Source organism: Passer montanus, unplaced genomic scaffold (genome assembly GCF_014805655.1).
Source record: "Passer montanus isolate IOZ18808 unplaced genomic scaffold, ASM1480565v1 scaffold10, whole genome shotgun sequence".
NCBI lineage: Eukaryota > Metazoa > Chordata > Aves > Passeriformes > Passeridae > Passer > Passer montanus.
In genome coordinates, this window is record NW_024356505.1 from 24,061,030 (window position 1) to 24,075,660 (window position 14,631).

A 14,631-nucleotide genomic window follows, 5' to 3' on the forward strand; every position below is an offset into this window, starting at 1 on the left:
ATTGCCACTAGAAAAAGCCCCTCCTTAAGAACTCGTTCTAACTAATATTTTAATATGATTATTTAAATATGTTTATGTCCTAGATGACTATGATGAAAGTTCTTGCTCTGACCACCATATGCACATTTCTTGTCTCCACACAATGACACACTTTCACTAATGAACCATTTTATTCCATACTACAGTGGATTTGACATCAGACATTACTTAGACATGGAGGCAGACTAGTTAATCTTGCTAGGACTTATCTAGCATATGGAAATAAATGTCTATTTTTTTAACAATAAGTGAGTCTATGTTTTGTCTTGTAGCCTGAACCTGAAATACTTGGAGCCCTTTGAAAATTTTGAGCAAGGTTGAAGTCCACATTACACTGGAGTGATTTTTATAAAACAGTTTTTCACCTCTTGAATTAGCACTTACTTTCTTCTCAAAGAAAACAAAGGCTTTTAACTACAGTCATATCTATTAATTCTCATCATTCTAGGGAAGGTTTATTTCTTGCAATTACATGAAACCAGTATTTTGTTAGTGATTAATGAATTATAAAGATGTAAGAAATGCAGGGTGTATCTTTGGATTAAATTTTAAAATTGTTTTGGATACAAGAGTAGAAAATAACTGCTGCTGAAGAAAGGAATGCCTAGGAGACATCCACCTAATCAATACGTCCCAAAATCTGCACTCAAAAAATTATTTGTTCAGCATGCCATTCTAAATCTCCAAAGCTCTACGGGGAAGGCACCTCCTCCCAGCCAGCATGCTGTGGTGGACAGAATCCAGATGGGTCCCTAAAGTGTCTCTGCAGCTTTTGCTGACCAAGGGACTGCCTGGGGATCCACGCCTTTGTGGCAGTGGGATCACATTCCTGGTGATGAAGCTGTTGCTATTTTGGTCGAGTGACTGCTGTCCTCAAAGCAGAAATTGAGGCAGTTCCTCTGCAGCGAGAATCCACTCCTGGTGGAGAGAACAGGACTGCTTTTAAGCTTGGGACCATAATATTCCCAGTTACTCCTCAGCAGAAATCTGTGTGAAAAGCTCCCTACAAAGGGAGGGGCTGTGCCTAAGGGGGTGGAGAAGTGTTCCTGCTCTGAAAAACCCAGGGTGGCCTGAGCAGTTTGCAGTGCTGCTGATTTGTGCCCAGAGCTCTGCTTCTCCTCCTGTGCTTTGCCAGCCCAGATGGACTGAACTGTGAGTGGAAGGAACATCACACTGACACCATAAAGGGCCAGAGAGGACAGGAAGGGCTCTGGGAATTCCCCCTTATTTGAGAAAATTTGCATTATGTATCTCTATGGACACTAGGGAGAGTTGCAGCTTGGTGTCAGCAAATGGAGACAGAAAAAAAGGGAAATACTCCTGCCTCTTAGGCTTTCAGACTGGCTTATGGGAATAGTTCAGGGGGTGCACATGACCTTCCACAAAGTCCACTGTGGTTTTTTCTGAGCTGTCTGGGGTCTTCCCTTTGATTAGGGGAATCTTTGACTGATTTAAATGGAGTTTCTCCAGCCACAATGTAACTTTTTTAATGCAACGCCTGTGCTGAGTGTGATAAACAGACAGTCTCACAGATAATGGCCAGGCTTTCCAGCAAAGTCTAGCCTACAGAAGAAGAACATAGGCAACAAGAATCCAGCTGAAACTAGACAAGTCTCAAATATTCTTTCTCCAACAAGGAGCATGCACACTACCATCATGTGGTGGTATGTCACAGGCATTTCATTGTAGTATGCATTTTTCTGAAGGAACAGACTAAGTCACATTGCTGTGAGCTGGCAGGGTGTGGAAAATGCCAAGTCCATGAAGGTCTGACTCATTTTGAGAGTCCAAAAGAGGAGTCTGTGCTGGCTTCACTTGTGCTTGTCATCTGAGGTTTCTGTAGGCACCAGGCAACCCTGTCATCACTACAAATTTAGCTGTTGTGAGGGGTTGGGGGTTTTGTGTGCATTTGTAATTTTGCTTCTATGCAACCTTTCAAAGAACAGAGCCAAAGTGTACTTTGATTCTGGCAATGCAAGCAATTAGAAAACCAAAAAATTGGAGTGCTGAACTGGTCCTGTTTAGGGTGGGCAGCTTTTTGGCCTGACACTCTCCTTTTAAATATCCAGATCTCTCACTTAAAATCAGTGCATGGACTAATATGTCATTGTATACCGACAGTGAAGCCTAGAAAAGAAACCTGAGAACTGTCACTTTTATCCTTACAGTCTTACACTGAAGGATTTCTTGTGGAGGCCCATAACCCCCTGAAGGAATTCAGGGATGTGCTGTTGTGCTGCCTGATAAAATGTTAATGGATACGGCTGCAGCATGGCCAGCAGGCTGTGATTTGATGTCTGGGTACAGGACCTGGGTGGGTATATTTCATACATCATCTGCTTCTCCAGGGAGACATACTACCAGTGACATTTTGTAAATTAATGCATGGCCATAAGAAAAGCCATTCCCAGTGCTTGAGGAATTCCTGCAGCACTTTAGAAAGACACACTCATAAATAAAATGTAATAATGGTAATCTCCTAATATAGTTTAAGCATATTTACTAATTGAAAGAGGGAGTAAAACTAGAAACAGGGTAAGATATTTTTATGTTAAGCTAATAAAAAAAAGAGGATGACCAGATGAGTGTGAGCAACAATTATCTAATGCAGTATTCCCAGATGGAGAAAAAGGATATTATGGTACATCCCTGGAATGCTACTGTGGTTTAAAAAAGGAGGGAAAAAAGACATATCCTGCTACCACCAGAAGGAAATGAAACAGTTCTCAGGAGCAGATGCCATATTAATTACTGTATTCATTAGATAATATTCCTCATATAATCATGTAATGGTATTTTAACCACTTTGAGCCCAGTTGCTGAAAGAGTCTGGGCTGCTTAAGCACACTGACAGTAAGCAAGCAAGGCAGTGCTCTGGTCCAAAGTGGAACTCTGTCCTGGCTTGCAGCAGAAGAAAGGCATTTGTTGTTATCAGGCAGTTGTTTGCCCTCATAGGATGTTCTTTTGCATTAACCCAATGACAATTCCAACACTGACAGTAGATGCACAAACCAAAGGGGTGAAACTTGGACAGAGAGCTCTGAAATTTGTCTTGCTGCCTGACACAATTTTTCTATCTGTTTATCAGGCTGCTGGCATCTTGCAAAAGGCTGGGCAAGGTCTGCTCTTGTCCTGGTTCTGGCCAGGACAGGGTTAATTTTTTGCAGTAGGTGGGAGGGGGCATGGCCAGGACACAGGGGTTGTTCTGTACCATGTCATTTCATTACCAGGGGCAGGGGACAGTGCCAGGAAGAAGGGGCTCCTTCTGTCCTAGAAAACCTGGCAGAGGGAGCTGTCTGGTATTTTCTGTTACAGTTTGGGGTCTTTTTTGCCTGTATGAATAATTTCTTTTCTTATACCCTCTGTCATCAGTCTTGTTGCTGATACTTTTAATTTTCTTATCTCAACTCTTGATCTTTGCCTTTTGTTCCTCCGGTAGGAGGGGGAGAGGGGAGCAGTGCATGGCTTTTGTGGGAGTACTAAATTGGAGAATATAATTCCTAATCCATGACATCCCTGTAATTAATAAAAGCAGTTGCTAAACAGACTGCACGTTAAGGGACAGTAGTACTTTCTCAGCAGAAGAACATAGAGGGACATTGCCACTGAAGGACACAATGATCAGTGGTTTTCAAATAATATTTTTCTTCTATAAGGAAGGAATATATGTCAGTTCTATAGCAGGACTCTAATCTTCAGGGCAAAACCATGATATACTTCCTACTTTGCCTCCCCAGAGATTATGTTCTGCCATATCAAATAAGAAGGTAATTAATCATTAAAGATGGGGAATTAAATATATGCTTGTTCAGCTAATAATCTGATGCATGTAGAGGAAAGAATGACATTTCTATGTCATTGCCTGCAGTATCTCACTAGTTACATCCCCACGACTCCTCTAGAAAGACGAATGTCAGGTTATTTAGCCAAGGCACAGCAAGCAATATAAGTTAAAGACCATCCACTCTAATTACAGTTAGTGTAGCATCACCAGTAAACATTCTGCTATTTGATATGTCTTGTATCTTATTATTGTCACTTCTGTACATGTCTTTATCAGAAGCAATTAATCTCATATTCTTGCAACTTCACTGCAAAACTCCTTCCAAAATGTCACACATCCTATGAGCATTACCAGTGATGAGCCAACATCCTCTGACAGGACATGAAACACTGCACAGTGCTCCTTTGCTGGGTAAGTGCTCATATGACATTCATCCTAGAGACTGACATAATAGAAACCTGCACTTTTGCTTCCCTCCCACATTGCCCCTTCTCAGTTTCTGGCACCTACACACAGAGGCAGAGAATTGCCCTAAAGTCAGAAGAACAGAGTTTTTTCCTTCCTACTTGACAGATGTATAAATAGTTTTATATGCTAAAGTGGTGGAGATGCAGGTCCTGCCCAGAGCAGACCAAGCTGGAGTCACCCAATGCTCCCTGCAGAAAGAGAATGGTGCCCACCATGAGTAACACCTGCCAGATGGTGGAATGGTGGCCTAGCTGACAAGAAGCCTCCCGTGATCAAAAGAGAAAAGGAAATAGGTAACACAATACACAGCTGACTTCTCATTGCACAGATGTGACTGAATTTCAGTCTGGAACAACCATGCACTGTACTTGTACTTACTCGTACTCACTGGACAGCTGACTATATTTTTCCTGCCCCTAATGTGAAACAGTTATTTGCTCTATGGCATGATAATATCTTTGGTAACTGAAAATTACTAGGAATACCCATGTGTAGAAAATTTTGGTTTTGACATTACACGTATAACTTCTGACTCACAAGTGGACTAAGCCAGGGAGCAAATAGATAATTAACTGTGTATATCTGACTGAATTAGTCATGAGGCAAAATGCTCTTTTTATGTGGGTTTGGGTCAGATTGTCAGCCATAATTAAACAAAAAGCTGAGGAATATGCCCTTTTCCAGTATAAAGACTGGGACCAAAAGCATTTTGTTCAGCAAGCAAGGTTCAACAGTACTCAGGAAAACAGCTTGCTCAGTCTAGTTGTCCCCACCCCACCAAGCACCATGATTTTCCCCTTCAGAATTCAGCAAGACTTCAAAAAAATTAGAGCTTTAGTTTGAGACTATAAAAATATGTCCACATGTCCATAAATCTGTTTCTCACACTAACTTTTAAAAACAGCTTTACTACTTCTGGGGTGTTTTTTGCAACTGCCATTTCTTGACTAGTTTGCTAAGGCGGGTCATATTTCTGCCGTAACACCTCTGCGACATTTAGTCTTGTCCTTGCATTATATACCACTTTCCCTTACTCCTTCCGCCACTACAGCTGTGATCATCAGCTAATCCAACCTAACAGCTAACTCTTGTTCTTCCTGTCCCCAGCCTCCCAGCAAGTAGGAGGAGATATTGTCACTGAGCCTGCCATCTGCTAGCTGCCACGGAACAGCATGCTGCTACTGTCAGAGCTGCCACAGAGCTAAGAAGACAAAGAGAGTGTTGCTGTCTGCTCAGGTAAGTGCCTGAGGTGGGAGAGCTGCTGCCACAAACCCAAAACAAGATGGGGGAAGGGACCCTTAATAGCTCCCAGGGAAAAGAGCACTTGATCAGCACCAGCAGCCACTCTGGTTCATGAGTGTAGCTACATGCAAAGTGTCTGAGCATCAGGTTCCCATTTCCTTCAAGAAAATGGTGAGGGACTCTGGTCCCTGCATCACCTGCTTAGACTACAGTGAACAGGTTTATGTCTCTGTTATACTCAGCAAGACCATCAGATATTTCCCCTCTCAGACCTTGCTGAGATAAAGGAATCTCTAAATTGACATGTGGCAGAAAAGTAATTTAGTTTCACTGAATGGCTATGAGGTTTCTTTTAATTATCCTTTTTTTCCTATTTGCAGCAGTGTCAGACTCCACATGGATTTCAAACAGCAAAGCCCCAAATATCTGCAGTCTGCTTCGATAGTGAACTGTACACTTGTTCCAGATGATTCCCCCTTTCCCCTACACCACAGCACATTCCCAGCCTTGCCAATAAGTTCCCCTTTCGCAAGATGGAGGGTGGGAGCAAACACTATTCAATTCCCTGGCTGGTTCAACCTTGTTCTCTTTTTACACTATGGCACATATTTGTGCAGCATGCAACAACCAAATGAGAACATCTTTTCCAAGTGGTATTTCTTAATGGCATTTGGAGAAAGATTTGTAAGTAAAGTTACATGAATTGCAAATAAAAGCCTCCTTAACACACTTCCATGACTTTATTTTTCCCTTGTTTTCTCTTTTTTATACCTCCTTCAGTCTGTATTTTCTTTGATTGAAAGCACTGAAAAATTGTTAAGCAAAAGAGTGCTCCTGTCTCCTTACTCTCTCCAATATGTTTTATTTCTGTTCTTTTAAGTGCTTTGGATCAGATCCTTGCCCCTGGCACTATTCCTCCACCCTTGACTTATGACTACAATAGTGAATCTGGCAAGTTTCTTGCTCCTCACAGGCTGGCTACTGTGTGCAGGGCTCCTGCTTTCCATGGGTCAAGGCTTTAGGCATCTTGAGACTAGCACTGGCCTCTCCACTTGGCTCCAATGTTTCTTTTTCAGCCTCCTCACAAAAACAAACCAGGGCTTAATAGTTAGTTCTCAATACAGTGCTCCCTTGTTTATTTTCTTCACATGTCTATTCTTTCTTTCCATTCCTGGCCACAAACAGAGGAAAGCTGGAAGAACATCACTTTTACCAATTTACTACTAATTTTGAGCTGTGAAAGCTGCCATAGTAACGAGGTAGAGGGAGTGAGGGAGGACATCTAGAAGGAACAGATTAGGCCATCAACCAGTCTATTGCTGAACCTTCTGCAATACCTGGGTGTCAATATCCCCAGAAATACAGGTACTATTCCATAGTCCTCTCCCTGGCTGTAAGCAGTCTTCTCTGAGATTTCTCTAAATTACAGTTCCTCTTGTGCAAAACCCTAAGTAGAGCACAGGGGCTGCGTGCTGGCATCCTGTACAAGGGTGAGATCTGAAGGATGAATCAGTCCAGCAAAAGAACAAAATTGTAGGCAGGAAATTATAATCCACAGTATAGAGTGATCATTACTACCCTCTATATCCTACAGTACTAAGTACAAAATTTATAGAAAGTAACTTTTCAGTTTTCCTAGAAAATTTTGAGAAATTAAAATAAAGGGTACTTGGTTTTAGATTGACTCTATGGTTCCATTTGCCTAAAAATGTCACATTTTTTTTGTGGATGCATTAATTTTCTTTTAGTTCCTTTAAAGATGCAGATGAATTATGTAAAATACAAACAGGAGACACAGGAACTCTCCCTTTAAAAATGTAGACATTTATAAAGTTTTTGAACATTCCTCATTCCTTCTCAGATAAAAACAAGAGGAAAATAATTGAGCTCACTGCCTTATTGCAATCCATTGACTAACCTCAGGATTCCCCCTTCTTTGCATGAAGCTGGAATCATGACATCTCACTTTGCCCATAAAAGCCAGTGCATCTAATCTAAGGTGGAAGTTAAACTGTAGAAACCTAGGCACCTGCAGAGTGATTCCTGCTCTCACAGGCACACACCTGTCTTCAGGTAGCAATGCTTCACTCCCTACTCATCACTGAGGAAACAGGGTTAAATAGTTTGGATTTAACACTTAAGCTTTAATGGTTAAATTTAGATAAGATAAATTTCCCCTTGCCCTTCTGCAATCTTATTATTTTTCATTTTTGTTGAAGACTTGATTTTTCTTGTTCCTAGAATCTGGGCACATACCTTCAAGAAGTCACGATCACAGTCAGATCCATCTTCTAAATCAAAGGCTGTGAAGCTATAGTTGAGAGTGTTCCCCTTGGTGGTTTGGATAGTCCAGTTGCAGTGCTCACTTAATGGGTAATTATTTGGATAATTTAAACTTTCCAATATGCCTTGGCTACGATTAACAGTCAGAACTTCATGGCAAACTGAAAAAAAAAGTGGTTATAGATAATTTTTGTTCAGTGTTATTAATCCAATATCTCAAAAATTACTAATTGAAGTTACTGATAGCATTACAATGTTAGAATTTTTTTTTTTCAGATCAGAGAAGCCATGCAAAAAGAGAATGGTGACCTCTTGAAAACATATTGTATATGTTTCAGCCAAAACTCCAGCTATTCAAACTTGTATCTTTCAGCATTATTATGACCTTCTTTTCTGACACTTGCAGACCCATCAGTACATATTTTTGAACATACATATTTTTGGGCAGTCTTCTTTAAGTCTAAATACATGGGTATTCATGAAACACATTTTCTATTTTTTTTAACTAATCATAAAATGTACTCTGTCATTTGAAACACTCTGGGGAGGTGCTCAACAAATATTGACTTATCAATAAAAGTGGTTTATTTCAGCTGACTAGGAAAAAACTATGATCGCTGCATAAAGCAACCAATGGAAATTACACTACTAGTATTGGGCTTTCTAGCCCCAGGAAGAGAATGTGATAATGAAATTTTTAAAAGAAGCCATGATTTTCCTTGTGAGACATTCAATAGCATCCTAGCATAAGGACTGGACTCACCTCGAATAATAAGAGCTTTCCTTAAGTGCAGAAAAAATGAAACTAAACTAAACTAGATAAAGAATAAAAATTACAATTGTGGCACTGGGTCAGTGAGTCTCATTTTCCTGTACCTACCTTTCACTAAAGACAAAAAATATCAGTGTGGGCAATCCCTTGGCTGGAGAGAGCATACAATGTGTATTGGGAGCAGAGCAGTGTAATTAATGCACAGGCAAGTGGGCAGGGGGCAGGGAGCAGACCAGCCTAGTTGGTTTGTGCAGCAAATCTGCAGTGTTTGAGCAACAGAAATAGCTGAGATTCACTTGCATGACTGTTCTATTGTCTGTCACCACGGAGAGTACACCTACCTCCTGCACATTTTTTAAATTCTAACCAAACGATTTAAAGGTCTGTCTTTTCAATACTTCAGAAAGCTTGGGATACAGCTGAAGGTCAGGGTCAGGTGGAGTGGAGTGGAGCTTGCCTGCAAAGCTACTCTGAAGCATATGACTTTTTGAAAGGGCAGGACAAAGAGCACTAAATGGGTTTTGAAGAATACAAAATGGGTAAAATCTGCTCCCCCCTGCCAAAGGGATTTTATTAGAAACATATCAGGCGCAGAGGTGCCTTTGAATGGTAACTTGATACTGTGTTTTCCTTTGCAACATTTTCCAATTAATCATTAAATTTCTTTCATGTACATGTAAATGTATCTGGTATCTAAGCATCCTTATTTTACAACATACTGCCTACATAATTCTAGCTTTTGGGCAAGCCATTAAAAGCTTTCTCTGATGCATCTTCAGGAATTAAATATGAATGCAAATCACTTTATCTGATAGCTCAGGTTCTACATCTGAGTGCTCTGAAAGTGCTCTTTCTGTTTAATTAATGAAAGGCAGGGGGAACCTTTGCCAATATATCCTCTTGACATTGCAGTCTGAAAAATACATGGTAGTGATATCTGTAAGGAATGAGGGAGCCAAGGCTTCCTCCCTCTTCTAATTGCTGCATGTGTCACACATGGAAAAATAGCTCTGTTTTTTTGTAATCCATTCATTATCGCCCAAACCCAAGACAACTTCACATCTATAAACCTACAACAATCCTTGTCACTTGGGCACGTCATATTTAGAGGACACAAAGATGCTTGCAAATCACTTTGTATGTGATAAAATTACATATTTTCCAATGTGCATTTAACTGTTAAAAAATATAAAGTGTATAAAGAGAAAAGTAAACACCGGGACTATACTCACATTATGAGTGGGAATAAAATAACTTTGTCATGTGTCTTCTTGTGTTTTCTCCAAATTATATTATTCTGATATTTCTGGGGTAGTACTATTTTACAAAAGCATGTTTGCAAGAAAAGTATTACCCTTACCACAAGATATTAAAAATGAGACTTTTTGAAGTGTTCCCAATAGGCTAATTTATCCCAAGCACCCACAATGATGCAGTCTGGCTGACAGAAACTCCTTTGTCATCCTTCCTAAAAGCAGCTCTAAATCAGAGAATCTTGCTATATCTGCCTTCTCTTTTAAAAATTCAGGAGCCTGAAGGAGCAAAAGAGCAAGAACTCTCAAATCTACCCAGTTATGGACATCCAACATTTGTTATTCTGAGTAAATCTGGAGTGACATATGCCACTGGTGCAGGTAATAGAAATAGAGCCACCTTACTAGCTTTCTCCTAAGGAGGAGATAATCTCCATCACAGGTAAATGGGCAGGTAATTTTTAGGTCTCTCTGTTCTGTAACTGCACCAGAATAGAAAACTGGGTTGTTGGTATGCTCTACAGATTTTACTGTGCTGATAAATGTATATGATCATGGGCTGCAAGCAGCTTCACAGACAACATGAGCTGTAGAAACATCTCATCTTCCTTTACTTACCCTGTCTGTATTTGGCTAAGAAACCTCCACCTTGCAGACTGTTGTCTGTCCTTAGTTTTATGTACACGCTGTCTCCACTGGAATGGATGGTTTGTGGTATCTGATCCCCACAAAATTTACCTAGCTGTCTAGCATTGCTGCTGTTGCCATCGTATATCTAAAAAAACCAAACCAAAAACAAAAAAGAAAAGATAATAAAACTGATGACGTTACAAGTCTGATTAATTTGCCCCTGACAAATGTCTGCTTAGGGAAATGTTACTGGGTATACAAGAGCTTAAATTCTATTTCTGCTCAGAGGAAGCCTGGCAAGCATTTCAGAAACAAGCAAAAACAGGAAGCCAGTAACTGAATACTAGTGGGATTTTAGAGGCTTGGTCACCAAGAGAGGAACACAGCACTCCATTTCAATTTCATTAGAAATATTCAAATAATTGATGCAACAATTCCAATGAAATACCAGGGAAATTTGGTATTAACAATATGGTTATTGACAGCATTGTGCTTTGTTCCAGATAACTTACTAAGAAAGCATACTAAGGCCTTGGTTCAAAACACAGAAAGTTTAAAACATACAGACAGATTCTTATTTTATTTATCAAATTCTTTCTATCTAGACATAAATGCTTTTCTTACCAGCAGCTACACAGACACTGCTACCTTGCCTCTCATGCCTCCATGAGATGAAGGAGCACATCAACATGGAGCTTTCCTATTCTGAGTCTGTTCACTTAGGACTATTTGAAAACCAAGGCCCTGTGTTTTTCCTGGCCTTTGTATTCAGCCTACTCATCTGCCTCCTGTGAAGCAGTGTCCCAGGGCACCTACCGCAAGGTAATCAAAGCTGCACTTCGGGTGATGCTCGAGATGGAACTGCTCAAACTGGATTTCAAACGGACTTCCTCGGTTTCCTTTGAGCAGCCAGTAGCACTCTGAATTGTGGTAATATGGCATAGGGTAGTTGGGAGACATGAAGATGCCAGAAGCTGCTATGAAAGTCCCACCACAACCTGAAAATAGCAGAGAAAGCAAAGCAACATTTAACAACTAGAAGAGGAGAGAATTAAACCTGGTGTGTGCAATTCTCACTGGTGTCCTCCTTCATGTGCCCTGAACTACTTCACTAATGCCCCAAAAATCTGCATCCAGCCACCAATGTTGTAAGCAGAAGACAGCCCATAGCAAACAGAAGTATTAACTATCTAATTTGAAGGGTGCTTCTAATAGAGAAGAATTAGAAATTAGAAACCTCTTCATTAAATTTTTAATTACTGTTTTCCTAAACCTAAGAGAAAATTGAAGCTACTTTATATCTAGGGAATAGTATGCTCTTTTCTGTGGTAAAAAAGAAAGCCCAAGGATCAAGAAATATCTTTGTTCTTAACAACATACATATATGTCACTGTATAATTAGCAAACAGACTTTAGAATATTGGAAGCAGAAAAAATAAGGGGAAAAAGGTGAGAAGTTAAATAAAAATATCAAAAATTAAGATGTGTAAAATAGTTTATACTTGATGTAGTCATTTTACCTGCTGAGGTACCATCCCACTCTGCTGAAAATCCCTTTCTTGTGCCAAACACATCACTCACAAACTTTATCCACAGCTTGTTACCATGAGAGATTATAATGGGAGGCAGGTCTGTACCACAGTATTTTCCAAGAGGAGGAGAAGTTTCATAGCCTCCATCTCTAGAATGGTAAAGAAGAAAAACCTTTGGTCAAAGAGAGATACCATGAGAAATGCTAGCAAATAAAAAATCTTGTGATTCTTTTAGACCTGGGAAAGACTAATCCTAGCTCTTCGTCTTCAACAAAAATACTGCTACCAAATATTGAGTCTTGCTACTTGCAGAAATAAGCCCTACCACAACCACCTGCTTGCTGGGTACATCATTCTCTCATCTCAGCAGCCTGAGTGTGTCAACACAATGACAAGCTTGAGAAGTGTCTCAGACTATATTCTCTGTATTCTATAAGGTGACAGTCATTGGGGTAACCAAAGGTAATCTTCAAATTTGAAGTAGTAATTTTCTCATTCCTCACTCTTTAGCCTGGCGCAAACCTAGATGGTTGACTTATTTAAAAAAAATATGTTTATTTGCCACCATACAAATGGTAATTAATTTCTGAATTAATTTCACTGATGTGATGCATGTTTTGTAATATTTTCTTAGTCTTCAGAATTAGTTCTACAGCCACTTACTTTCCTGTTTTTAAATTAAGTAATGTTTCCAGTAACATTTTTTTCATACTGTAATCAGGATTCACAGCTAATGTTCTGTTTTGCCTCCTGCACATGCCTTATGGAAATAAAAAGAGTGTGACAACCTGCTTATCAATTGCTTCCTGACCTTGTTTTAAAGCACTTTCATACTACAATCAACCTACAGGTCAATAGGACAATGACAGATAATTTATACCTATATATGGTGTGACCTTCCTATGATGTTTTTTAAGTGGACAGTAATACTTTCAATTGCATATTCACAGGTTTACAGCTGCTTTTGAGAAAAAAAATCTACTTTGCCTTTGCCGCTCTGTTTTCCTGTCACCCTCCTAGCTTAAACTGCTTGCTGCTGTCTCGTGTTACTGGCAGTTGAAGAAATGTGCCAAAACCTCCCCTCAATTGCATCTTGGCCTCTGCAGCTGTGGTCAGATGAACAATTTTCTTAGTTGACTGAATGCAGTCTATCAGAGGACACCTCAGGACAAGAAATGAGAGTGGCACTTTACCTAAGACCTGTGTAGCTACCCCATTTAACAGTATCAAGTTTGAAGAGGCATTCTAAAAATCCAGTTATGGCAGTAGCAATGTGCTGAGTTGCACTTAGAATGTTCTGTCCATATCTTAGAACCTGTTTAAAGCTGCTGAACTCTTCACAGTGAAAACTGAGTTAGATTTATGCTATAAATAAATGTTTTCAGTTCCTAAGGTGAAAAGGTGAAAAAATCACTTTTGGGTCACCCCAGATTAAAGTGTTAATTGTTAAAGTAAAGTTAGATTAAATTTAATCTCAGATTGTTTTTCTAAAAAGAAAAAAAAATGAAATGCTTTACTTAGAAAATATTGAGAAAGCTTTTCAGGTTTTTATAACTTTCTCCAGTTGGTATGTACAACTGAAAAAACCAAGTTAATTCAGATGGAATTCAGAACCTCAATACTTCAACTTCAGCAAGCAGATTTTTGTTTGGTTTTAAAAGGAAGATACTATTTACCAAGGAATAACCCATACAGAATATCTGGTATAACGTTCAGGATGAGCTCTATCATAGTGCTCAGTGAGGTAATGGAAACTCTTAGCATGCTCAGACTGAAAAAACACACTGCATTCTTTAGATATGGTTCACACAGAGATCTGGCTCACGAGGACAGGAATGGGTGCACCAACACTACAAATCCATCTGCAGCCACACAGCAGAAAGGATATGCATTTTGTGCTGCTGTGAGCAGGTAACCTCCAGAGATCTGGCTCATGAGGACAGGAATGGGTGCACCAACACTGCAAATTGCAAATATATCTGCAGCCACACATCAGAAAGGATATGCATTTTGTGCTGCTGTGAGCAAGTAACCTTCCTGCAAATATTCTTTTCTTCTATTTATCTCTGCCCTGTGAAATTTCCTAGAAATCACTAGGTTAGTATCCTAAGTTTAATGGTGATGCCAGTATAGAAAAACAACATTATTTACATGCTCCTCTTGTTATCTCCTAGAGTAGCTGCTGTCTAAATACTATAAACATAAACCAGAATATAGAATATAGAATATAGAATATAGAATATAGAATATAGAATATAGTGGGTTGGAAGGGGCATTAAGGGTCATCTATGCCACCCAACTGTGCAAGGAACAGGGACATCTTCAAATAGATCAGGTTGCCCAGAGCCTCATCCAGGCTGACCTTGAACATTTCCAAGGATAGGCCATTAGCTACTTCTGTGGGCAATCTGTTCCAGTGCCTTACTACTGTCATTGTAAAAAGTTTCTTCCAAAAAATCCAAACTCTCTCAGCCTGTCTTCATATGAGAGTGCTCCAGCCCTCTGATTGTCCTCCTTTGAATGTCCTCCTTTGAACTTGCTCCAAGAGGTCCATGTCCTTATGCTGGAGACCCCAGAGCTGGATGCAGCATTCCAGGAGGGGTTTCTCTCACCAGGGCAGAGCAGAGG

The 14,631-nt window shown here is 39.9% G+C and overlaps 1 protein-coding gene across 1 annotated transcript in view; it reads right to left on the minus strand.

Moving 5' to 3' along the window:
• The window catches only part of CUBN (cubilin), a 144,847-nt gene that overhangs the window by 92,396 nt on the left and 37,820 nt on the right, over positions 1-14,631 (minus strand). Inside the window, exons 24-27 of the mRNA XM_039710573.1 lie at positions 11,992-12,152; positions 11,288-11,469; positions 10,460-10,616; positions 7,790-7,977 (exon numbers count right to left, since the gene is read on the minus strand). Coding sequence (XP_039566507.1) covers positions 7,790-7,977; positions 10,460-10,616; positions 11,288-11,469; positions 11,992-12,152 — 688 coding nt within the window. The remainder of the gene's footprint in view (positions 1-7,789; positions 7,978-10,459; positions 10,617-11,287; positions 11,470-11,991; positions 12,153-14,631) is intronic.